The sequence below is a fragment of the Monodelphis domestica genome, chromosome X (genome assembly GCF_027887165.1).
Source record: "Monodelphis domestica isolate mMonDom1 chromosome X, mMonDom1.pri, whole genome shotgun sequence".
Classification (NCBI taxonomy): Eukaryota; Metazoa; Chordata; class Mammalia; order Didelphimorphia; family Didelphidae; genus Monodelphis; species Monodelphis domestica.
In genome coordinates, this window is record NC_077235.1 from 79,737,235 (window position 1) to 79,764,708 (window position 27,474).

Consider the following 27,474-nt stretch of genomic DNA (forward strand, 5'->3'; position numbering starts at 1 on the left):
ACTGCTCCCACCTTGATACAGGCCTTCTGGACTGCATCCTTCATGCTTAGATTACTACAATGGCCTGCTGCTGGGTCAGTCTGCCACACATCTCTTCCCTACTCCAATTCGTCCTTCATTCACACACTAAAAAGTTTTTTTCAAAAACACAAGCCTCACTATGTCACCTCCCTAGCCAATAAATCACCATGACTCCCTAGTACTTCCAGGATCAAAGACAAAATCCTATGAGGTATTCAAAGTTCTTCATAACCTATCACTCCGTCTCCCCAGCCTTTCTAGTCTTCTGCCTCGCATCTCCCTTCCCTACCCCCATATTCCTCCATTGGGACCATGTCAACAGTGATGATGGCTTCCTGGCTGTTCCCCAAACAAGCCACTCCATCACTCATCTCTGGACGTTTTTACTGGCTGTGTCCCCTCATCTCCATTCCCTGGCTTCCTTCAAGTCCCAGTTAAAATCCCACCTCCTACAGGAAGCCTTTCCTGTTTGCCCCGTAACTTGAGTGCCTTCCCTCTGTGGCTTAGCTCCTAAATATCCTGCCTACATCTTGTTTGTACACCGCTGTTTGCATGTTGTCTCCCCACACTAGAGCTCCTCCACTATCTCATGCCTTCTTTGTATCTCCAATGCTTAAGGCAGGGCCTGGCACACAGTAGGTGCTTAATAAATGTTTACTGACTAACAAAAATGAGCTGTTTTCCTTTGTTACAAGAGAAGGCTCAATGGTAACAGTGAAGATTGGTGGCACAATGGGAGAAGGGGAGAAGAGAGTGAAGGAAAATCACCAGGAATTTGGGGGGGGGCCATAAAAACAAGAGACTTCAACGGATCCCATGATTTCAAAAGCAAAAGAATAAAGCACGATGTAAATGCCAACTGTGCTAGTATAATAATTAACACATGCATGCAATTTTCTAAATAAATGAACCTTAAAAAAATCTGAAAAATGAAAGCAATTGTCATCCAGTCTCATTGGTGAACCAGAAACTCCCCGATGGACAGAAGGGAGTCTAAACGGAAGTCTGCAAAGTCTCCGCTTTCAATCTTGGTTCAAATTGGCCCATTGCAAGGGTCTTCGCTTTGGAATCAAGCACTGAACAGCTCATAAATCCTGCCTTCCTGTGCCAACTCAGCCACTGTGCTCTCAAATTCTCCTTACCGCACAATTCATTACCCAATCCAGTTAGAATGAGTCTTTCCATTGCTCTTTTCACGATGGCCTGAGTGTTACATTAGGATCCTCATGATTTAAGGGAACCCAGAGAGGACCTCCAATATATCCAGCAAGTGGATCTTTTATGAAGAGTTTACGGATTGAGACAGTCCAAAAGACTCGTGATGGAAGATGCTCTCCACCTCCAGAGAGAGAACTGATGAACTCTCAATACGAACTCAATCCGTCTCATCTTTTCATTTTCTTCCATTTTCTTTTGCAACGTGGTTAATGTGGAAGTACAATGTGCATGACTTCACAAATATAATGTATATAGTATTGCTTGCCCTCTCAATGGTTGGGAGGAGAAATGGAAGAAAGGAAAGAATTTGGAACTCAAATTTGTTTAAAAGAATGAAAAAATAATAATTTTTCAGAAGAATTTATGGATTGGGGCAGCTTAAATGACTCAGTTGATAGAGAGCCAGGTCTGGAAACAGGAGGCCCTGGGTTCAAATTTGATCTCAGCTAGCTGTGTGACCCTGGGCAAGTCACTTAACCATTATATAGCCCTTACCACTCTTCTTCCTTGGAAACAACACTTAGTATTAATTCTAAAACAGAAGGTAAGGGTTCAAAAAAGAGTTTATGGATCATAAAATTAAGAGCTAGAAGGGAACCTAGAGGTCACCTAGTCTCGAGTTCTCATTTTACAGATAAGGAAACTGAGGCCCAAAGAAGTGACTCACCCAATTTCACCCATCATATTACGGACATATAAACCTAGAGTAGAGCTAGGATTAGAGTCAGACACCTAGTCTAACCCCCTCATTTTATAAGAAGGAAACTGAGGCCCAAGGAAAAGAACTAACTTGCCCAAAGTCACATCAGATCCTTTATCTGGAGCTGGAAAGGACCTCAGAGTCCACCTGGTGTGACTCCCTCATTTTACAGATGATGACACACTAGAAAAAAAGGTTTTGTTAGCTCAGCTCTGTATAAACAAACATCAATTCATCATCAAAAAACTTTGATCTCTGCAGAGGTATTTTCTTTATTTGAATTTGGAAAATTAATACAAAATATGGAAAAATACAGCATTCCTTAGGTCACATACCTATGTAGTGATTAGAACCGAAAGGAAATCCAAGTTCTCAGAAGCAGCCAAAAGTGCAGTTGGGGAAATATTTCCCCTCTACTGGTGAGTCTCAAATTTGTCCCCTCCCCCAAATACTCACTAACTCAATGGAAAGCCTGGAGCTCAAACACAGCATAAGTAAGTAAAGCAGTCATTCCTGCCAAGAAGAAAGTACAGCCTATGGTCACATTTTAACTAGCAGGGCCCCATCGATCCAGACTGTGGCCTAGCCCAGAGACCACACTGGGAGAATATTAGCCTCGTATGCGTCTTGACTCTGCCGCTCCCTTACCGTCTGACCTTGAGCAAATCTAGACCTAACTTCTCCTGGCCTAAATTTCCCCACCTATAAAATAAACTGGGAATGCGGGAAGGCCAGATCATCTTTAAGGGGTCCTCTTAGCAGTAACGTCTTGTGTTTCCAGCATCCATTCCCAGAATCACGGAACCTCAGCCTTGGGAGCAATCTCAAAGGACACGAAGACCAGCACCCATCTGAATCAGGAATGCCCTTTACAGCATAACTATCCCCAAATGGCCATCCAGTTTCCAATCAAATACTACCAGTGAAAGGGAACTCACTACCTCCCAATGTAACCCAATCATCTTTTAGACTATTTCCAATACTTTCAAGTCTTTCCCTACATTCAGCCACAATTGGCCTCTATGGAACTTCCATTCAGAAAACCAGGCCAATCAAATCTGCCCCCCATCTCCATGATGGTCTTTCAAAGTTTTCGCTGGCACAAAAGACCCCAACTCCTTCAAAGTCATGTTTTCAGCCAACAACAAGCCTTTATTAAAAAGTCTACCATGGCAGGGCAGCTTGGCAGCTCAGTGGCTAGAGAGCCAGCCCTAGAGGTGGGAGGTCCTGAGTTCAAATCTGACCTCAGACTCTTTCTAGCTGGGTGATCCTGGGCAAGTCACTTACCCCTCATTGCCTGGCCCTTGTCATTCTCCTGCCTTGGAACCAATACTTAATATTGATTCTAAGGCAGAAGGTAATAGTTTAATATTATACACACACACTCACTGAATTATTACTATAATCTGGGTTTGGAATTAGAAGTTCTAATCACTCCACTGACTTTTACATTTCCTTTGTTCTTAGGAACTCCAAGGACTATTTCCCCCCAATAAAACCTGACTAATAGATAAGGGGGATAGAGATGCTCTTCCTACTATCACCATCATGGGGGTAGGGAAGGGTTGAGAGTTTTGATGGACCACCTCCTAATTAGCTAATTACCAATTAGAGATGTCTTAGGACTGTGGTGGGGAACTTAAGGCACACGTGCCAGAGGGGGCACTCAGAGCCCTCTCTATGGGCACACAAGCCATTGCCCCAGCAGAGTTCACCAGAATTCATTACTAGAAAGCCAGAGGAATGCAGGGCCAGGATGCTCCCCTTCCCCTTGTCTGAAGGCAGTTCTCACATCACCTGCCCCTCTAAAAGTTTCACCATCGCTGTCTTAAGATGTTCAAAGGAAGGGTTGAATAATGAATCCTCAAAACTCTATTTATGAACCTACACCAGAGGACTTGGAGGTCTTTGATTACCTAAAGTAAAAAAACTTGACCATATTCATTTGACTTGACCAGTCAATTAATGAATTAATTTAATATCCAGAAATACTGCCTCTCAAAATTTCAATCATCACACTATTTAATAAATGCTCATAATTGGAACAACCTCCAGGAAGTGATGCAGAGTGAAAGGAGCAGAACCAGAACATTGTACATAGAGACAGATACACTGTGGCACAATAGAATGTAGAGACTTCTCTACTAGCAGCAATACAATGATCCAGGACAATTCGGAGGGACTTAGGAGAAAGAACACTATCCACATCTAGAGGAAGAACTGTGGGAGCGGAAACCCAGAAGAAAAACAACTGCTTGATCACATGGTTCAATGGGGGTAGGATTGGGGATGTTGACTTTGAACAATCACTCTATTGCAAATATTAAAGATATGGAAATAGGTTTTGAACAATAATACATGTATAACCCAGTAGAATTGCTTGTCAGCTCCAGGAGTGGGGAGGAAAGGGGGGGATCATGAATCATGGAACCATGGAAAAAATTCTAAATCATAAAAAATAAATGCTCATTACACTGATGCTCATTAGAACCAGTCCAGCTTTCCAGCCTACCGATATTTTGAGGAGGTATCAATTTCCATCATCCAACATGGTAATTCTCCCTCTCGGCTTCCAGTCATCTGACAATAAGAAAAGTCCAGCATCTGGGCTTTAATGCAAGCAATTTCATATCTCAATGTTAACTCTCATGGGGGTACAATGGAAAGAGCACGACTGGAGCCAAAGGGAGACCTTGTACAAGTCCCTTCTCTTCCTTGGGCCTCATTTTCTTCCTCCGTAAAGGAAGAGGAATGGACTAAATGGTCCCTAAGATCCTTTCTAGCTCTAGCTCTAGCTCTAGACCTTGGGGGCAAGTCACTTTCCTAGGTCCTCCATGTCTTTCTCTATAAAACAAAGAGGCTAGACAAGAGCTTACCCTAGTGCCTGGCACATGCTATTGTTCAGTTGTTTCAGTTATTTCTGACTCTCCGTGACCCCATTTGGGGTTTTCTTGGCAAAGATACTAGAATGGTTTGTTATTTTTCTTCTCTAGCTTATTTTACAGATGAAAGAAATTGAGGCAAACAGGGTTAAGTGACCTGCCCAGGGTCACACAGCTACTAAGTTTCTATGGTGAGATTTATCTTAGAAAGATGAATCTTCCTAACTCTAGAACTGGCATTTTATCCACTGCACCACCAAGCTGCCCTGCCTGACCCAATAATAGGTACTTCCAAGGTGTTTATTGGACTGAAGTAGATGGCCTCTGAGTTCCAGGTCTAAGAGCCTCTGATCTGAGGCCATTTTACATTTTAAATTTCCTTTGGGGGCCTCTCACCCCACTAAAATGGCCCAAGTACCTAAAGGATTCTACTTGAAGCATTTGCCAAGCAAGTGTCTCCTTGCCTAATGGGCCATGCAAACCTCCAATAATCCAACTAAGCCTGCTCAACTTGTTCAACCAGACAAATGAAATTGTCTCCTGCAATGGAAAACATTAACAGTGGGTTTGATTTAGGAAAACCCCCATTACCTACCTGCTGTCACGGAAGACCAAGCGCTATAAAGCAAATAAGGTAACTAGCTCAGGGAAGCTAGGTCACTCAGTAGATAGAGAGCTAAGCCTAGAGATGAGAGGTCCTGGGTTCGAATCTGACCTCCAGCACTTCCTAGCAGGGTGACCCTGGCAAGTCACTTAATCCCAATTGCCTAGCCCTTACCTCTCAGCCTTGGAACTGATATTTCTAGAACAGTTTTAAACCCTTACCTTCCATCTTAGAATCAATACAGAAGAGCGATAAGGGCTTGGCACTCGGGGTTGTGATTTGCCCAGGCTCATACAGCTAGGAAGTGTCTGAGGCCAGATTTGAACGCAGGATCTCCTGACTCCAGGTCCAGCTCCCTATCCATTGAGCCACCTACCTGCCCCAAGAACACTTTTAAGATTGATGTTATTTCACTGGATTCTGCCCAGCCTGGGAAGTAGATAATGCAAGATTACCCCAGTTTTATAGAGGAGAAAACAGAAGTCAGAGAAGTAGTTTGTTGTACAATTAGTAAACGGTGAAGCTGAGTGAGTCTCAACCCCACCTCTCCTTACTTAAAGTCTAATACGCTGTCTACCGCACCACACTGCCCCCCTCAACTGCATTAGGTACTGAGGAAGACGTAAAGATGAAAAATGACACAGTCAAGTGAACATGCAGGGGGGATCAACTGGGGCAGCGGGGAGAGGAAAGAGGGGGATGTGCACACAATATCGTCACCAGAGTTCAAATCTGGCCTCAGACACTAGCTGTGTATCTCTGGGCAAGTCATGTCTGCCTCAGTTTCCTCAACTGCAAAATGAGGATTATAATAATAGTACCAATCTCCCAAGGTTGTTGAGAGGATCAACTGAAATAATATTTTTTAAATGCTTAACACAGTGCCCAACACATAGTAGGCACTTCAAAAAATGCTTGTCATGCAATTTTTCACTTTGTTTGGGTTTTTGTTCTGGGGTTTTTCTTTTATGTGATCATATATGCTTTGCGTGAATGCAGAATGTAGAATCCAGATCCAATGCTGTTCCAGCTCCAGGAGTGGGGATCATATAACTTCAGAAAACTTTTGTGGAAATTAGTTACTACATGTAACTGGTAAAATAAGATGTCTTTATAATAAAAATATGCTGGTTTTCTGCTTTTCTATAACAAATGAAGATTATGGGATTGTAAACCTAGAGCTGGAAGGGGCCTCAGAGGTTATCTAGTCAACCCCTTCACTTTACAGATAGGGAAACTGTGGCCCAAGGAGAAGTGATTTGCCCAAAATTATCCAGGGATTGACAAAGTCAGGATTTGAACCCAAGACTTTTGATTCCAGAGCTAGTGTTCGTCCCATTGCACCATGGCTATTCAGATTCATAGCAAGATAACAATGTGAACATGAGAAGCTGCTGCTCTAGTTTGAAGTCAGACTATAATAAGCACACAGGATTCAAATGGAGTGACAAGAGAGATCAAAAGAGGGCTCACTTCTAGCACGGGGGGGGGGTGTCCAGAAGGCTTCATGGGAATACAAAGATACTGACAAGGGAGACATGAGAAAATCCATTCTAGCATTATAAGCATGAGCATGTTCAGGGTTGCCCTTTTTTAACCCCTCACCTTCCATCCTAGAACCATAAAATGGCTCCAAGTGGGAAGAGCAGAAAGGGTTAATGCAATGGGGATTAAATGACTTGCCCAGGGTCACACGGCTAGGAAGTGTCTGAGGCCAGATCTGATCCTGGGACTTCTCATCTCTAGATCTAGTTCTCAATCTCCTGAGCCACCTAGTTGCGCCCCTAGAGTTGCTCTTCTTGATAGGATATACAGGGCACGTGCCGATATTCTCTGCCCACTTTCAACCAACCATGGGGGAGTTTAGGGGACTTTCTATCAAGGAAGACATAACAGAAGAGGTAGAGTTTGAAATGAATCAATAAGGATTCATCTTTTGAACAAGAACTGGGGGTAGACAATATGCCAGAGAAGAAGGAAAAGACTGAATTGGATTGAGCTTGGGAGATGGGCCAATGGTTTCAATGATTCTGAACTGATGCCAGATAAAGAAGTCCATATTTTTAGCACCAATATTCTCCTGGGGGTGCCATATGGCTGTGAGTCCCGGAACACCAGGAGAATACTCACTGCAGGTGACCCAAAGGGAAACGGAGAAGAGTGTGATGGGTGTAAACAAGCTGGAGTATATTGCCAATGGTGCCCAGTACAGTTAGGTCCTGATGAGTGGAAATAATGGACCCCATGAAGGGATGACATTATTCAAGTTCACATTGCATGCTGCCATTGGGTTAGAACCAAGTGACCACATTTTACATAATTGTATTTCCAAATAATGCAAATTTATGTACCTGCAACTAACACACAATATTCATTTACCATACCCATTGGGACTAACTGTACATAACAAATGGTATAAGAATCATCAAGGATATGTATGACTAGCGGACTAGTGCATAGTGAGAGTAAGGATTAACAGGTACACATATGAAGTGCTCCATAGACATCCACCATATAGTCAAAGAACTGGCACACTGGATCAATCGTTCCTAACATTTAGAACCATCATCATGTGGAAGGGGCTACCACAAGAAAAATGGATTTCCCTCTCACTGGAGGTCTTCAAAGAAAGGTTGAATGACCACTCATTGGCCATGTTGAAGAGTGATTTCTGGTTCAGGCAAAGGTCAGACTAGATCAGTGATGGCAAACCTTTTAGAGAACAGATACTCAAACTGCACCCTCAAGCCACATATGAGCCACCCCCTTACCAAAGTCAGGGGAGGATAAAAGTGCTCCCATTGGGCTGCTGGGCAGAGGAGTGAGTGATATGAAAAATATACTCAGGTGTGGTAGAGAGGGGCAGGGGTGCAGATCCTTCTGGCACACATGCCATAGGTTCACCACTATGGAATTAGATAGCCATTGATGTCCTTGTGATTATATGGGAGTTTTACAAGAAGACATGGGCAAGGATCACACAGACCTAAAAGGAGTAGACACAGAAATCTATACCAAGAGCGAATACCCACACCAAAGATATCATGAGTATACTGACATGTCTTCAAAATAAAGACATGAAGGGGGAGACAGCATCGAAGGTAGATGGAATAGCAGGAGAAAAGGTCACAGAGGCAGGCAAAGCATGTCATGGCAAGTTGGGTTAAAACATAAATACTACAAATCACAACTGGGTTCCCAAGATAGCATATAAAAGCCTCTTTAACCCATAATACACCAACTATAGTACTAAACAATAAGTAACCTTTTAAACATTGTTTCTGAGAATTGGGAAAACTGAAAAAAAGTTTGGCGGAAATTAGATTCGGACTAACATCTTACAGCATATACCACAATCAGTTCAAAATAGAGATGTAGCCCAATGATAAAAGATTTTATCATCAACATTACTGTTGTGGAAAGAAGGGTTCAAAGTCATAATTCGGATACCAAAAGTACATCTCCCTTCCATAAAGGCTTGGGAAGAAGGAATTCCCCTATCCCCAAATCAATGCTAATGGAGGGTTTTTCCTCCACAGCTACTATTAAAATCACTGCAGTTTAGGGTGGAAGAGAAAGGTAAACTGAGGATCCAGCAGTGGGGAAGAAAGGGCAGAGATCAGGCCAAATAGAGCTGCTGCGCTGGCTCTGAAGTGACTGCTATGGCAACTTAACAGAATTCTATAGTTGTAACTTTAGCAGCTGGAATAATTGGTACCCAAGTCATTCATAAGCTGAAGTAGAGTGCTGGATTTGGAGTCAGAGGAATGAATAGAGTAGGAATCCTGGCTCTGCTACTTACTAGCCAAGTTACTTTGGATCAGTCACTTATCTTCCCTGGACCTCAGTTTCCTCTTCAGTTGTAGATCTAGGATCCTATGAAATTCAGTTCAGTGATTATAGGGGAATGTATTATTTTTAAAAATCAACACTGGTTCCCACTTTTCCTGTACAAAAGGAAACTGAAGAAGTGGACAGCAAGCTGGCTTCAGAGCTTGGAAGAGCAGGTTTCAAACCCTACTTGGGTGAAAGTTAATACACTGACTGTGTGACCCTGGGCAAGTTCCTTTGGGCACGCAGTGCCTCTGGCATCTCTCCGGCGCTCTAGGTTGCAAAGCAGGCAGTGGTCCGCTGTGGTAAAGGGTGGCTCACCGGTTGAGTTCGCTAAATAAAGCACAATTTCCAAGCAGCAGCTTACTGAGTACATCGATGGTTTTGATTCCCACCTCGTAATGAAGGCAAAATGAGAGTCAATCGAGGAGTAGGCCCCAGCTGTCAACTGCCACATGCATAATCCATACATATTTTTCCACTCACAGGGAAAAGGTTTTCCATAATAGCACGGCTCCAGAGAGAGGGAGCTGGAAGCTACAACGTGGCCTTCCTGCCTCTGGGAAGCCCTTAATGAAAACCTCTTGCTGGGATGAGGCTCCAAGTTTCCACACTGGTAGAGACTGATTCCATGGCTAGGCCTGTGGGCTGCCACATTTGAAAGTCTCATACTGCAGCATTTTGTTTTCAGGGGAAAAAAAGCCACGGGAGGGGGGCGGGGGGGGGCTTTGACTCTTTCCCAATAGCCACAATGAGACTGACAACTGTGCGTGATAAATACCCAGGCCAATGGCCTGGCAGAGAAGCGATCCCAAACCACCCAGCTGAAGAGGAAGTGTGGGGCATGGAACAAAGGGGGCAGGTGCCTCTGTGGTGAGACATATCACTATTCTCCATCCACCCAGGAAGAGACCCAGCTGCACACCAATTAGATTACAACTAGTCTGCTCCACCGGCCAAGCAGCTGAGCCCAGAAACTGAGAAGGAAGAGTGGGAAGAAAGCTCACCTCCCACCAAGTCACTCCACTTCTGCCAACCAAGCCATTTCAAAGGGAGAATGAAACACACTCATCCTCAGAGAGAAGTGCCCAGACAAGCTGGCCGTGGTATAGGCAGAATAGAAAAGAGCTTGGCATCTGGAAGCGGAAGCCCCTCAGTTCCCATCCTGGCTCTGCCTTTGAGTTGTGTGACCTTGGGCAACTCCCTTCCACTACCTGGACCTCAGTGTCCTCTTCAGGAAGAACAGAGGGTTAGACTTGATGGCCTGTAAGGCCCTTTCTGGCAATGAAAATCGAGACGATAAAATCACAACAATGACAATAATGACGAAGGCACTTCCCGTTTCTAAATTGCTTTCCCATAAGACAACACACTGGGGAGGTCTTGTATGGTTATTATTTTTCAAGGTACTGATGAGGAAACTAAGATTGCACAAAGCACAAATGGCACAGCTCATCTTGAGAGCCAAAAGAAAGGCCTAGGAACGTAGCACTGCCAGGCTGCTTTAAAGATCTGAGGCATTAGCTACGAAAAGGGGCCAAATAAAGCACCCACTTCCCAAATCTAGGAATCTCCTCCCATATCTCAATAGCAACAACAGAGTTTAGTGCACTTCCTCTCCACAATGGCCACTGGGCTTCTGCCTGCCTTCTCTCTCCAGCTGCTTCCCAACGATGGTGGCCGTTATCATCTCCAGCAGAGACAGACAGATCTCTAAGGGACAAGGAACCATGGTGCTATTCCAATGTCAGGTCCATAGTAGGCCAGGTTGCTGAGTTCTGGGGTAGGAAGGGCACAACACTGATTCTCAAGAGGCCAAGAATGGTAGATGGGATGAAAGAGGGGGAAGAAAAGGCAGAATCCTCCTCTGCTCATCCATCTCTTCCCCTTCACAATGATGGTGCCAGAGGCTTGACTACAAACAAAGGGTGGCAAAGGGTCTGCTCTCCTCTGCCCAAATGCCAAGGGGTGGGGAATGCTCACCATGGCATCATCTATCAAAGTTAAGATGATGCCCCTCTCTTGTGTCCATGATAACCCACTTACACACCCCCGTCATGGAAAGAAAGAATCACCTAGTTGAGAGGTAGACTGGAAGGGGGGAAGTGCTATATATCAACGCCCCACAGACTAGGAGACACAGGAGAAATGGTACCAAGACGCCAGAAGATGGAGAAGGCCTTGGTCAGAGAAGTCTCTGTCGCCCAGGAAGCTGCACTCTCCAGAGGTGGAGTCACAATTTTCTCTAGCCCCAAGTTCCAAAATGTGTCCCATCAACTATCTCAGACTCCTTTGTGGCCACACTCCCAGTATCCTCACAGAGAGGAATCCCTGTAGAGAAGGGCCTGCAGCACCAGATGGTGGACCTAAAGCGACCACTGTATTCTACCCACTTTAGGGATTACATTGGTAAACTGTCCTTACTGGCCTGTTTACCAGCAGCTTAAGCATCTGTGGAAGAAATGACAAGGACTACCCATCTGGGAGTTATGCCTGGGTGAGCCTGAAGTTCCTGAGGGAAATCATGGTCATTGGAAAAGTGGGCACCATGACCATGGAATATCTCCACCTAATGTGCATCGATGGGGTACTGATGCATATGGAAAGCAACGTCAGCTAATTTAGAGTACTGCCAGAGTGGACTCAATTGAAGACTCAATGCTCAGCTCCCTGGAGAAGCACAGTATAATGGATAGAGCACTGGACTGAAGAGGCAGAAAGCCTTGGGTTCATATCCTCCCACTTCAGATACTTAGGAGCTCTATAACCCTAAGCAAATCACTTGGGTTCTCCTGGTCATAGGTAAAATGAAAGGGCTGAACTCAATAGCCTCTGTGGTCCCCTCCAGCTCTGGATCCAGTCATCCACTAAGCCATGGAAGCTTGTAGGAAGAAAAAGGCCCATGGTGGCAAAAAGGAAACAAGAGGCACACAGCCTACCAATTCAGTCAACCAATCAACAAAGCAGGGCACAGTGCTAGCCACTAGAGATACAAAGACAAAAAGACAAGAGCGTCTGCCCTCAAGGAGCTTATATTCTATCCAATGAGGGGAAATGCTCATTATGTCATGCACACAATTTACTACAGCCAGTTCTGTCCTTTCCTAGAGCCCTCTAGGAAAATAGCCTTCTTGAAGATGAACAACACCTGAAAGAGCTGTTAGCAGACATCATCATAGTCCCCAGAGAGCGTATTTCTCATCTACTATGGTGGTCTGAAAAAAAGGACTACAAAGATCCAGATGTGTGGGTGCATTGGGCAAGAGAAGTAAAGTGGATCAGTATGCCAGGACTCGAGCCCAAGATGCCCTAGCCTGTCTGCAGGGCAACCAGTGGTTTGTAGCATGGGATTGCACAATTGGTCATATCTGGGCTCTGGGGCGAAAGAAAATAAAAACATCTGTCTGGCCTGAGCCCATGCTCCAGTGAGTTTTTGGGAACCCTGCCCCTTTCCGACAGCTCAAAGAGAAGCTGGCAAGTGACATCAACTACTTGGAGATGGGTGGGGGAGCTGAATCCAGGGGCCACCCCTTGATACTTGAGCTGGGTTAGAGTTGGGGATGTCCCAAGGGAACCAAGGCAATGCCAAGAGCACGATAGGTCGAGAGCTGGAGACACTGCAGGCCAGTGGATCTCAAGGAGGCAGAATTCACAGCTGGTCGCTATAAGAGTGCCAGGTCCGAAGAGACAAGGGGGTCAGGATAACTTTGGATAGTCTAGGAAAAAGAGAAGAGGCTACCCATATAGCCAGATGATACCCACTGACAGAGCACGTGTGATGGATACTGCTGCTGTTTGGCCATTTCAGTCCAAAAATTATCTGTTCATATCTTTGACCATTTATCGATTAGGGAACGACTCATACTTTTATTAATTTGACAAAGTTCTCTACATATGTGATAAACGAGGCCTTACTAGCTATAAAAATTCACCACCACCCATTTCTGCTTTCCTTTTAAACTTGGCTATATTGGTTTTATTCATACAAAACTCTTTTTAATTTAACACAATCAAAACTATCCATTTTACATCTCAATTCTCTCTATCTCTTGTTTATTCATAAATTCTTCTCAAATCCATAAACCTGATAGGTGCTATGTTCCATATTCTCTTAATTTACTTATGATAGTTTCCTTTTGTCTAGGTCAGATATCCCTTTTGACCAGATCTTGGTAAGTCGTGTAAGATACTGGCTTAGACCAAGTTTCTGCCAGACTGCTTTCCAGTTTTCCCAATGATTTTTACCAAATAGTGAATTCCTACCCCAAAAGCTGAAATCTTTACATTTATCAAACACAAGGTTACTATAATCATTTATAACCGTTCATTAAAGATCTATTCTTCCATTGATCTACCATTCTATTTTAGTCAGTACCAGATAGTTTTTATAATTACCACCTTATACTACAGTTTAAGTGCTGGTACTGCAAGACCTTCCTTTACATATTTTTTCATTGATTCCTTTGATATTCTTGACCTTTTGTACTTCCAAATGAATTTTATTATTTTTCCAGCTCAATAAAATGATTTTTTGGTAATTTAATTGAGATGGTATTAAATGAGATTACTTGAAGTAGAATTGTCATTTTAATTATATTGGCTCGGCCCATCCCCAAACAATTAATATTTCTCCAATTTGTTAGGTCTGACTTTGTTTGTATAAAAAGTGTTTTATAATTATGTTCATATAGTTCCTGGGTTTGTCTTGGCAGGTATATTCCTAGGTATTTTATACTGGCTAGGATTACTTTAAATGGGATATCTCTTACTATCTCTTCTTGTAGGGTTTTGCTGGTGATATATAGAAATGCTGATGACTTATATGGGTTTATTCTATATCCAGCTACTTTACTGAAATTGTTTCCATTAACTTTTTAGTTGAATTGCTAGGATTTCTAAATATACCCTCATATAATTTGCAAAAAAGGAGTTTTATTACCACATTGTCCATTCTGATTCCTTCTGTTTCTTTTTTTTCTTTTCTTATTGCTATTGCTAGCATTTCTAGTATAATACTGAACAATATTGGTGATAAAGGACATCCTTGTTTCATTCCTTATCATATTGGAAAGGCTTCCTGTCAATTCCCATTACAAATAATATACTAGCTGATAATTTTAGGTAGATGCTTTTTATCATTTTGAAGAAAAATCCATTTGTACCTCTGCTTTCAAGAGTGTTGAGTAGGAATGGGTATTTGTTGTATTTTGCCAAGTTTTTTTGCAGCCAGTGATAGATTCATATGGGTTTTGCTACTTTTGTTATTTATATAATCAATTATGTTAAGAGGTTTCCTTATATTGAACCAGCCATGCTTTACTAGTATAAATCCCACTTGGGCACAATGTATAATCTCTGTGATGCATTGTTGTAATCTCCTAGCTAGTATTTTACTTAGGATTTTTGCATCAGTATATTCATAGTGAAATGGTCTATAATTTTCTTTCTCTGCTCTTGCTTTTCCTGTTTTAGGTATTAGCACCATATTTGTTTCATAAAAGGAGTTTGGTAGGACTCCTTCATTCCAAATAATTTCTTTAACATTTTTTTATTTATTTTTAAAATTTTTTCCATGGTTACATGATTTCACTTTCTCTCCCTCCCCTTTTCCCTCCCCTTCCTGGAAGGTGACAAGCAATTCCACTGGCTTATACATGTGTTATCACTTGATACCTATTTCTATATTATTAATTTTTGTAATGGAGTAATCTAATTTTTTTAATATTGAAATTAGTTGATCTTTAGAAAATGTTTGGTAGAATACATTTGTAAATCCATATGTTCCTAATGCTTTTTTCTTAAGAAGCTCATTTATGGTCTGTTCAATTTGTTTTTCTAAAATAGGTTTATTTAGCTACTCTAATTTCCTCTTTTGTTAATCTAGGCAGTTTACATTTTATAAAAATTCATTCACTTTAAATTGTTAAATTTATTGGCATATAACTGGGCAAAATAAACCCTAATAATTGCTTTAATTTCATCTTCATTAGTGGCACAGTCACTCTTTTCATTTTTGATAGCAGTGATTTTCTTTTTTTAATCATATTAACAAATGATTTATCTGTTTTATTTGTTTTTCCCTAAAACCAACTCTTAGTTTTATTCATTCAAGTGTTAATTTCACCTTTTAATTTTCAGGATTTCCAATATGTTGTTTAAATGAGGATTTTAAATTTGTTCTTTTTCTAGATTTCTTTTTAGTTACATACTCGAGTTATTGATCTGCTCCTTCTCTATCTTATTGACATAAGCATTCAGAGATATAAATTTTCTTCTAATTACTGCTTTTGCTGCATCCCATAAGTTTTGGTATATTGTCTCATTATTATCATTCTCTTTAATAAAATTATTTATTGTTCCTATGACTTCTTTAACCCACTCATTCTTTATGATTAGGTTATTTAGTCTCCAATTAATTTTTTAAACCCTTACTTTCTGTCTTAGCAATAACTCTAGGACAGAAGGGCAAGGGTTACAGAAAAGGGGTTAAGTGACTTGCCCAGAGTCACACAGCTAGGATTTGTCTGAGGCTAGATTTGATCCAGTTAATTTTTAATCTGTTTCCATGGTCCTTTATTAAATGTAATTTTATTGCATTATGATCTAGAAAGTATGAGTTTAATAATTGTTTTTCTGCATTTAAGTATAAAGTTTTTAATGCCTAAATAAATGGTCAATTTTTGAAAGGTATCACGTACCACTGAGAAAAAGGTGTATTCCTGTGTGTTCCCATTCAATTCTTTCCAAACGTGGATCATATTTAGCTTATTTAAAATTCTATCCATTTCTTTGACTTATTTCTAACTTTTTGTCAGATTTATCTAGTTCTGAGAAAGGAAGGTTTAAGTTTTTTGATCTCTTTCTCCAATTGGTTGATTTCCTTTTCATTATTTTCTTGTGTTACTCATTTATTTTCCCAATTTTTCCTAAACCACCCTTATTTAAATTTTTTTAAGTTTTTTAAGCTCTTCTAAGAACTCTTTTTGGGCTTCTGGCCATTTTATATTTTTCTTTGAAGCCTTATAAGTAACCATTTTGATGTTTTATCTTCTTCTGAGTTTGAACCCTGATCTTCTCTATCACCATATCTTTCTAAGATCAAGTCATTTCTCTGTTGTTCACTTATTTTTTAATGATCTGTTTCTTGGCTGTTAACTTTATTTTAGGGTTAGGCTCTGCTACAGGGGAATTGGTAGGGGAACAGTGGCTGGAATAACATCTCAAGCTTTAGGTTTTACATTCTGTTGTTTTCTAAGCTCTATCTGGGGATCTTTGACATTTTGGTTCTTCCAATGTTCTATAATTAAGTGTGGTCACTGCTTCTCCAGCTCACTACTTGATCTATGAGTAACCTCAGATACTCCTTCTCTGCCCCTGAGTCACATGACTCAGCCTCTCCATCCCTCATCACTGTTGCTGCAACAAATACTCTTCTGCTCTATGGTTCCTCCAGCAGCCTAAAGTATCAGCTCACCTGTCTGCCATGGAACCAAAACCAGGGACTCTTGCTCTCCTCAAAGTGAGAGCAACCAGCGGAGCCCTGGCCCCTCTACAGTCACACTCACTGATGTGTGCTCACTTCTAGCCCAGTGGTCTTTGCACTTTGCTCAGGCCAGAGTACCACCCCAGCAGATCAGATCTTTCCTAACATTCCCCCAAGTTATCTTAGGCAGAATGACTGCTGTACCCCAACTCTTGATTCTGTCCCTCTCAAATACAATTTGAAGTGTTATTTTAAGTTATTAGAGCAGGGGAAGATTGGGAAGAGTCAGGTAGTTTCCTGCCTTATTCTGCCATCTTCCCACAGTTCCCTCGTATCTTTTTGTTTCACTGCCTTGGTGGCATAGAAATGACCCTGGATTGTCCATGAACGCTATGATGGAGAAGCTCACACTTGGTCTGTTTTCCAAGGCCCGGCCTACCTAAATATGATGGGGCTCATCAGCAGGAGCCAGTTCTCTAGGTGAGAAATTCTTTGGCCGTGGAAGCCCAAGAAACAAAAAACAATAGGGCATGGCCAGCAGTCTCGTGAACACTGGCAGGGTAAAAGGGAAAGGGGCCAAGGGGACTAAGAATCAGCTTTCAGACCACAGGCTAATGTGGCCGTTGGCACTATAAATGGGTGAATCCTGTATAATTCTCACTATAAAGTAAACCAGAATATAGAAGGAAATTGCATCTTAAAGGAAAGATGGCTCCCAGGCTGTTCTTGGGGAGGCAAAGAAAGGAGTTAACAGACTTAGTTTTATCAAAGAAAAGCATTCCATGGGAGTATGAGTAAATACTCATGAAGTCAGCCCCACCTCACCCCTTTACTGGGACTGTCCCCAGAACCTGCCCACAGTTGTGAAAAAAAGTGTTTAACTATGGCCTACGTGACTATAACACTATCACTGAGCAAAAGTAATTTTTATCAAATGGCCACTTCCTAAGAAATGGGTGACTACTCAAACCCACCCTACACAACCTCATTTATGCGCCCATGCTGAGCAGATAATTACTTCCCCCAGAGACACCAGCTGCATCTCATCCTCACCTAACTTCCATGAGCTGAGGAGGGTCAATACTTTATAAAAGCTCATTGGCTAGCTAGGGAAACCAGCAGATTTCCAGGCAAGAAGATCCAAGTTTGAATCAGGACTCAGACACCTTCCTTGCTGTGTGACCCTAGAGAAGTCACTTAAGCCTCAGTTTCTTCATCTATGAAATGGAGATTTTAAAAAAGAGCACTTACCCCACAGAGTCGATATAAAGATCAAGCAATGACTTTATCAGTTAAATCGAGTCAATAAGCATTTTTTCTTAAACCCTTACCTTGTCTTGGTATCAATTCTAAGACAGAAGAGTGGCAAGGGGTAGGCAACTGGGGTTAAGTGACTTTCCCAGGGTCACACAACTAGGAAGTGTCGGAGGTCACATTCGAACCCAGAACTTCCTGTCTCCAGACCTGGTTCTCAATCCACGGAGTCTCCCAGCTTCCCAGAAAACAGAATTTTAGTTGGCCCTTAAATTTCCATCTAAACACTAGCTATGATTTTTATGATAATTGGATCCATTTGGGGGGCTGCCCACTGAAAAGAGCAAAACCAACGTGAGGCTTGATTGGAAGAAATGTAATATTTACCCTGAACATCACAAGGATAAGAAACTCATCCTGTCATTCGTAAAAAACAAAATGGTAGGATTTTCGAGCTGGGAGGTCTGGTCAATCTCAGCTGAGACCAAGTCTCAGAGGGGGCAAATGACTTTGTGTGCCCAGGGTCACACCCGTGGTAAGCATCAGATGAAGGATGTCAGGTCTTTTCATTTCAAAGCCAGTGTTCTTTATGCTCTATGCCCTGCCAACTTCCTGGCAGATTTTCCTTCCCTGAGTCTCACTTTCCTCCTCTGTAAAAATAAAGTAGGACTATTCCAGGTCTACAGTACCAGGGAAGTCCCCTCCCCTTAGTGAGCCCCCTCGATAAAATGAGGGCTTTGGACTTGGTGGCCTCTGAGGCCCCTTCCCAGCTTTAGATCCATAAGGCTTTGAATTTATATTGAGAGAAGTTAATCTCAGCTGGTACAATTGGGGCTCAAGGACTCCAATGGACATTAGCACACTGGGTTGGTAGTCGCCATTTTCACAAGTAATTTCCCAAACTTTCCTGGGCCATATAAATGCCCCCTCCCCATCCAGCTCTGCCTAAATTCTTCTGATGCTTCATCAGGGTATAGCCATGAACCTGGGTTTTCGAGGGCGAGGTCAGAAAGAGGGAAGGTGTAACATGTTCTAACAAACCAGAAAGGTTCTGAATATATTCCTAGAGATGGACATCTATCTCCTTCTGGCATCCAAAACACTAGCAAAGCCTCACACTGAGATCACAGCTCCTTCGGGGGTTTGTAGACTTCTGAGGACTCTCAGTGTCCCTCTACCTTAGGTCAGCTCCCACCATACCCTCGTGAGCTCCCTCGGTGAGGTGGGCAGAGCAGGGATTCCAGTACCCCTCCTTTACAGATGAGAAAACTGAGATTCAAGAGGAACTACTTGTCCCAAGACCATACTGTCAGGGCAGAACCAAGAGTAGGACTCAGATTCCCAGGCTCTAGTGGGTAAAAAGTCAGTGAGCCCTGGGTTCAAGTCCCACCCCTGATACATTCTGGTTGTACGCACAACCAAAGCGTTCTAGATCATAAGTATCCAACTGCTGGTCTTTATGAGCAGATTAAAATGTAACTGGGAAATATTTAACAAATATAGAAGAATACAATAATGTTATTTGTAGCTTTCTAAGTCAATTGGCCCACGAGGATCTGTATGTATGATTTAGTGGCCCCCGTTTCTATTTGAGTTCGACACCAACAATCTGGACAACTCTCTCTATGACTAAGTTGTAGAAGAGGTGCAGACCTGTGTTTGTAGAGGGCGTTTCCTCACCCAGGAGATCCCCATACCACTGGAATCCCAACTCTAATGCCTCTCCTGATCCTACAACGTACCATACTCCCCATGAAAGGTGAGAGCTTGAAGTAGACAAGGAAATGAAAGGAAAAAAATGTATCTTGTATCTATGTACATTAAGATGTCCCCCAAAAAGAAGAAATGTTTATTAACGGACTACCATCTCATGAGATAAGAGATCAAATCCTTTCACTCCAAAGCCAATGCTCTTTACATCTGTGTCCTGCCACCTCCAGATGCCTCAGTTTCCCCTTCTGTAAAATGAAGAAGTTGGATTCCTCTGAATCTATAATTTTTTGTATGACTGATGCACATGTCATATTTCTTCCCTGGGTTTCAGTTTCCTCCCCTGTAAAATGAGTCTGGTTTCTATAAGCCTGAAATCCACTAGCCAAGAATTCAATGGAAACTTACTGAGGGCAAGAGAAATTGGTTTTTCTTTGTAGCTTCAGCCTAGAGCTTTGCTCTGTTGTAGTCACTCGACAAAAATTTAGAATGATTGAAGGCAGAGGACTGAAAGAGACATTAGAATATTGACTAGCAGACCTAGGAGGGACACCATCATCTTAATAAAAAGGATTTCTATGGCACCTACTGTATGCCAGGCACAGTGCTAAGTGCTTTACAAATAGTATCTCACTTGGTATCTGGAAAGGCCCTTAGAACACAAAATGTCAGAGCTGGGAAGGGCCTTAGCACATTTTTTAGAACATTTTAGAAGTCAGTTAGTCCAACTCTTTCATTTACACAGATTTGAAGACTGAGGTCCAGAGAAGAAACAAGTCACCCAAGGACACAGACAAAGAATAGCAGGTCAGAAATGGAACCCAGATCTCCTGCCTCCCAGGCTGGCTCTTTCAGGACTGAAAAGCATAATCCATTCAAGGAGCAAATCACCAGAGAGGCTTCCATTCCACCAGCAATGAAATGTTACCTACAACATTACACAGGAATCAGCCCCGTCACAGAAGAGATGTGGAACCCTAAGGTTCCCGATTAGAAGAAAGCCTGCTGCCAACTTTGGCCAGTTATGTGCCAATTTCTATTGGGCAATTTCATAAAAAACCTTTAGAGGTTCTCATTTGCAGTGCCAGATACAAAATGCTAAAATGGGCTCATGGACACAGAGAAAAACTAATTGCAAAGACTATTCCATGTATGAGTGGGGAATGAGGGAAGGAAAGAAGCCTCGGGGAATATGGTGCCCGCCTCCGTGTTTTACTGCCTTCTCTTCTACGAATTAGCCTATTTGCCGTCCAGTAGACTATAAGATGCTTGAGGGTAGGAAATTGGGTTTTTTGTCTTTCTTTCTCCAAAAACTAACACTGTGACTTGCCTGTAACAGAAGCTTAATTCAACTTCTTAAAGCGGTGGAATGGAAAAATCCTTAGCTAATTCTATGTCGCGGGTTCAAATCCTATCTCTTCCATTTACTAGATGTGTGGTCATAGACTACCTTATATTATACTGATCATTGTACATGTAACCCTGGGCAAGTCACTAAATCATTCATGACCCTAGGCAAACCTCTAAGATGGGAAGTTGGTGAACAGATGGTGACCTTCATCTGTACAGGGAGGCCCCTCACAGGATATTCACTATCCCAATAAAGTCACAGTTCTGAACCCCCAGAATGAGATAACCTATTGTACCCCAAGGAAATCAAAGCCAGAAAAAGTGTTTTATATACATCAAAATATTCATAGCAGCCTTTGATCAATGGATCAGAGAATATTAAACAAATTAAGTAATATTATGCTTTAAGGACCAGACAACATAAAGGATTCAGAGAAGCATGGGAGGATTTACAGGAACTGATGCAGAGCCAGAAACATGATACATATGAAGAGAATAACAGAAATGGAACAAACCAAGAACCTTGTTGTTGTTCAGTAGTATCTGATTCTTCATGACCCCCTTTGGGGGGTTTTCTTGGCAGAGACACTAGAATAGTTTGCCATTTCCTTCTCCACCTCATTTTACAAATGAGGAAACTGAGGCCACACGTTAAAGTGATTTTCCCAGGGTCACATAGCTAGTGAGTGTCTGAGGCCCAATTTAAACTTAAGAAGATGAGTCTTCCTGACTCCAGACTCAACACTCTATCCATTGTGCCATCTAATTGCCCTGAATGCTATGTAATTAAAAAGACCAAGCTTGAACTTAGAGCTGAGAAAATTTATCTTGCTCCCTTCTTTGGGGGGGGGGGACCATATGGAGACTGCACGTACTCTCAGACATGATTGATGTGTTCAGATTTGATGAATCTCTCCTCTCTCCTTTCCTTCATTCTTTCTCTCCTCTCTCTCTCTCTCTCTCTCTCTCTCTCTCTCTCTCTCTCTCTCTCTCTCTCTCTCTCTCTCGTTTCTTCATTCATTCTCTCTTTCTCATGTATCTATTTATTTACAAGAAATGGCTTTGTTACAAAGGATAGTAGAAAATTGAAAAACTTGCAAAAGTTTAACAACTCTGATCAAAGCAATGATCACCCATGATTCCAGAGGACTAGTGATGAAGAAGGTCACCTACCATCTGGGAAAAGTGGTAGATTAACATGAAAAAAGAGACACACATTTTTGGACATGGTAGGATTTGTCTTGCTTGGCTATGCTTATTACAAGGATTTTGTTTTTCTTTTTCTAGGGGAAAGAGAAGGAGAAAAAATATTTGATAATAGAAAAAATAAACTGAATTTATTAAATAGATGTTAGGGGAGGGAGAAAGGATATATCCAAAAATGAAGGTGATATTAAAACAAAAGGTATCATTAAAAGATCTAGATATAGTGACAGTGATAGCAATGTTAAATAAAGATGCCTGGCTTATAGATTTTGAAGGAAGGACAGAGTAAGAAGACAAATAAGTCTGTGGTCTGGACAGGACAAGCATCCTAGGTAGCAGGTAGGTGTTCAACATCCTTGACAGGAGAAAATGGAGGGTGGTTTCATGGCTGAAATCTATTTCCTACCTTCACTATTTTCAGCATCCAGCCTCTATAGAAGACAAAGGGCTCAGCAACTTAGCCCATCTGCCCACATCCTTTTCTTAGGCCTCTTCTAACCACATCTAGAGCTTTTGGGGTTATGTGATCTGGCAAGTTTCGGGAAAGCAAGGGTGAGAGAGGGAAATAGAAAGAGACAGAGGAAGGGGAGGAAGGGAGATGGAGAGAAAGAGGTAGGAAGGGAGAGACAACACAGAGACAGAGAGGGAGAGAGAGATGGGAGAGACTGATACAAAGATGACAACAGAGAGAGGAGAAAGACAGACAGAGAAAAGAAGAGACAGAGACAAACAGAGAGAGGGGAGATGGGGAAAGACTGAGACAGAAACAAAGAGAGAGAAGGGGAAAGAGTCAGGCAGAGAGAAAGTGGGAGAGATACAGAGAAAAGAGGGAAGGAAGGAGAGATAGAGAGACAAAGAGAGAAAGAGGTAGGGAAGGAAAAACAGAGGAAGAAGGAATGAGGAAGAGAAAAAGACAATGAGAAAGAAAGGAGGAGGGAGGGAGAGACAGAGAAAGGGAGAGAGACTTATTGAGAATGACAAAGAAGGATGGAGGGATGGAGGGAGACAGAGTAAAAGAGGAGAAATAAAGAAGAGACAGAAACAGAGAGAAAGAGGGAGAGAGAAAGACAAAGACCGAGAGAAGGAAGACAAGGAGAGAGAGTGAAAAGGGGAAAGAAACGAAGAAAGAGGACAAGAGATAGAACTAGAAAGAGAGGGAGAAAGACTAAGACAGGGTGTCGAAAGACAGACTGGGGAAAGGGGTCACCACGGAGACTGAGAGACAATGTACAACACCTAGATTGTAAAAAAGGGGGCCTTGCTAACTTCTAAACTTGCTTACAACTCATTGTTAGACTCAAAAATGGATAAACTGTCTTGCAAGATAGTGAGTTCTCCGGGGCAGCTGGGTAGCTCAGTGGATTGAGAGCTAGCCCTAGAGATGGGAGGTCCTAGGTTCAAATCTGGCCTCAGACACTTCCCAGCTGTGTGACCCTGAGCAAGTCACTTGACCCCCATTGCCTAGCCCTTACCACTCTTCTGCCTTGGAGCCAATACACAGTATTGACTCCAAGATGGAAGGTAAGGGTTTAAAAAAAAAGATAGTGAGTTCTCTGTTATTAGAGGAGTTCAAGCAGAGGCCAAGTGGTGTTTTGTTTTGTTTTTGCTTTTTGCTAAAGATGTTTTGCACTAACACATACAACCTAGATCAAAGTTCCTTGCCATCTCAGGGAGGGGAGAAGAAGATAATTTGGAACTTAAACATTTGAGAAAATGAATGTTAACAATTATTACATATAATTGAGGAAAAATAAAGTATATTAAAAATAAAGGGCATTATAGATAGTTGCAAGCATGGTACAGGAAATTAGCAAGGTCCCTTTCAGCTCTGGGTTGATAAGAATCTTCTTCCCCTCCAAATAGCCTGCTTGTTTAAAAGTCTTTTTTTTTTCAATAATCCTAGTCTGTGGCTGCCTCTCAGCAGGCAATTTTGAGGGGTTTCTAGTCTGAAGAATCCCGTAGTGCATGACCCTAGGTAAGTCACTTACCTAAGCCCTCACCACTCTTCTGCCTTCAATACATGGTATTGATTCTAAGACAGAAGGTAAGGGTTTTAAAAAATCCCCTAACCTTTCTCTTTCCAAGACTAGAGACTTCAGATAGTATTAAAAAGTCACCATCTAATTTATAAGGAAACAATTAGAGCAAACCCATTTTATCTCTGCCCACCCTCACCCTCCTTTCTTGCCCTTCTTGGCCCAACATGCCTTTCTTTAACCTTCGGTGAAATGAATCCTGCCTAGACACTCCCCAGCCTGTCCTAGAAGTCCAGGAGGGCTGGGAGATCAAATCACCCAGCACCCAGCAGATGCCAGGAGGCTGCTCTTTATCCTGGTTCTATTGCATAAACCCTCAGACAGTCACAACCAACAAAATGACTACCTGACCCAAACTGGAAGCCACAAGCAGTGACTCCAAAGAGAAAGGTCAGTAACCCTGGAAGCCAAGCAATAAGAAGCAATGTGCTTTCTGCATTCCCCACACTTCCAAATCTTGGGGTTTCAAACCTCCATTCCAACTCTCATTTTACAGATTGGGAAATATAATGCTCAAAAGGCATAAGTGACTTGCCCAGGGTCACTTGGGAGTAGGCGCTAAACCCAAGTCCAATGTGAGTTTCCTGACCACCTAGCAGAGTGCCTGGTAGCTAGGTGGCCCAGCAGGTCCTCATCCGGTGATTACTGAGTTTTGCTCCGGGTTTTTCTCAGGAGTACCCTGAAGCCCCACGGCACCTGCCCTCTAATGTCCCCTCTGGGCCCAGGTACAGGCACTTAGGAAGTAGAGTAGGGAAAAAAGAAAAAGAAAGAAAAGAAAAGAAAAGAAAAGAAAAGAAAAGAAAAGAAAAGAAAAGAAAAGAAAGGAAGGAGGGAGGGAGGGAAGGAGGGAAGGAGGGAAGGAGGGAAGGAGGAAAGAAGGAAAGAAAGAAGGAAAGAAAGAAAGAAAGAAAGAAAGAAAGAAAGAAAGAAAGAAAGAAAGAAAGAAAGAAAGAAAGAAAGAAAGAAAGAAAGAAAGAAAGAAAGAAAGAAAGAAAGAAAGAAAGAAAGAAAGAAAGAAAGAAAGAAAGAAAGAAAGAAAGAAAGAAAGAAAGAAAGAAAGAAAGAAAGAAAGAAAGAAAACCAAGTTATTCGCTGGGATGTTTGTCCGGGGTTTTACATTTCCTAATCTATTTCCAAGCCAAGAAGAAAGTAAGTTAAGGATTGCTCCACCCCGTCCTAACCCTCCTTTCTCCAGGGTAGATATTTTGGCAGAAAGGGTGGGTCTGCCTGAACTGATGGTGGTGTGGATGTTTATTATTCTTATTAGTTCGGGCCTCTCGTCAGCAGGCAGAAATACACCCGCGACAGACACACTGACACACACACACACACACACACACACACACACACACACACACACACACACACACACACAACCGAGCGGTTCCAAGCCTCTGAGTCAGCTGTGGTCATCCAGGAAGGGCAGCACAGTGAGGTTCCTTCAGGGACTGATCCCCTGCCCCCACCTCGCCAGCCCCATTCTCCCGGCTTCGCTCTCTTTACCCATCCAAGGGCATATCTTTTGTTCCAGACTGGAGCCCTCCTCAATGGCCACTGGAGCGGGCGGACCAAAACTCCGGGGTCCCCACTGACGCTCAAACAGACTGCGGCGACTTCAAAGCGGCAAGCTCAAGCCCAATACGCCCGGCCAAAGGCACTTTGGAGAGAAGATCGCAGTCCGGCTATTGCCCCCACCCCCACCCGATCCCCAGGCTGGTCAGCGAACAGAACTGTGCCAACAGCAATGAGCGAGACAAGAACAGTCCTCCGAGCGACTCCCCATTTCCTGGGGCCTTTCGGCAAATCTTCTTCGGGACTGATCGCTGTCAGCCGGCCCCAGGCCCCACGTCCCTGAGCATGGCGGCAGAGTGAGCCATCTGCCAGGGAGGGGGGTCCTCTGGCACACAACGGAGTCACGGACCTTATAAGGCCAGAGATCCCGAAGGCTTGTCTGGGAGGGGAGGGGAGGGGAGTTAGGGCGGGATCTCCAAGCGCCAGGTGAAGCCCCCTCCCTCGGTGCCAAGCCGGACAGGTGTGTGTGTGTGTGTGTGTGTGTGTGTGTGTGTGTGTGTGTGTGGCCAGCGGGCACCGGACACTTACTTCTCATCGCGCCGATGAGGGAGTTGCCGTCTTTGATCACGTCTTTGATGAATCGGTTGGTCCGCTCCAGCTCCTGCTCGTAGCATTTCAGCCTCTCGCGGAAATCCGGGCTGTCCAGGTAGCAGTCGCTGAACTCCAGCGGGGGGTGCCCCATGGCGCGGGCGCCGAGCGAGGCTCCACAGTGCGCTGCCAACACCGAGCGCGAACGCAAGCGCTAACGAGCCAGCCAGCCCAGAGAGGGCGCATCAGCCGCCAGTGAGTCGCAGCCCAGCGCACCGCACCGCAAGGGCCGGAGCTGCCGCGCCGCCGCCGCCGCCGCCGCCGCCGCAGGCGCTCAGCTGCCGACGCCCCCTCCCAGGCGAGCTCCGCCGAGCCCAGCGATCTGCATGCTTTGAGTCCGCCCCCGCAGCGCCCCGACTTCGCCTCTGCCGCCCGAGTGCACGAGCCAGCGGTCAGGGGAGCAGCGACCGCAGCTCAAGTGACTCCCGAGCCCTCCCCAACTCCTTCCTGGACAATCGCGAACGTGCCACTTCGGCCGGGCCGGGCCGGGGGGCGTGGCCTTGGCGTGCCCGCCCCTCCCTCTTCCCAACCTTCCCCCCCTCCTCCGGAGCCGGAGCTACACCGGCCCCTCGAATCCGGGTCCAAGCCGGCCTCCACAGCTGGGATCGCTGGCAGTCCCAGCCTCCGGCCGCCTCCCTGCCCTTGCCCTAGGACGCACCAGCCAGCCCCCGGGGTCCCTGGGCCCCCGCCGCCGCTGCCCGGCTGCTGGCCCGCGAAGGGTTAACGCGGCGTGGCTGGAAGCCCCGCCTTCCAGCGAGGAGGAGGGAGACCGAGGGAGAAAGAGCCCCATACAATAGCTGCTGGAGCTCGGCGCTTCCCTGCGGAAACCGGGGAGCAGTCGGAGCCCTCGGGTTCCATCTGGAAAGCGAGGCGGCCTGGGAGTTGTAGTCTTTCTGCTTCCCAGACAAAGGACACCACCCCGCCGGGAGCATCCCTTCCTGGTCTCCCCCGTCTAGGGGAACTTTGGGGCAGGTGCCCCAGCTGTGCACAGTCCGCCTGGGTGCTAGTGACCCCGCCGC

At 43.8% G+C, this 27,474-nt stretch overlaps 1 protein-coding gene across 1 annotated transcript in view; it reads right to left on the minus strand.

Moving 5' to 3' along the window:
• Positions 1 to 26,955, minus strand: part of OPHN1 (oligophrenin 1) — an 832,681-nt gene extending 805,726 nt beyond the window's left edge. Inside the window, exon 1 of the mRNA XM_056809750.1 lies at positions 26,396 to 26,955. Within this exon, the coding sequence (XP_056665728.1) occupies positions 26,396 to 26,549 (154 nt within the window). The 5' untranslated portion in view covers positions 26,550 to 26,955. The remainder of the gene's footprint in view (positions 1 to 26,395) is intronic.
• Between the last annotated feature and the right edge of the window lie 519 nt (positions 26,956 to 27,474).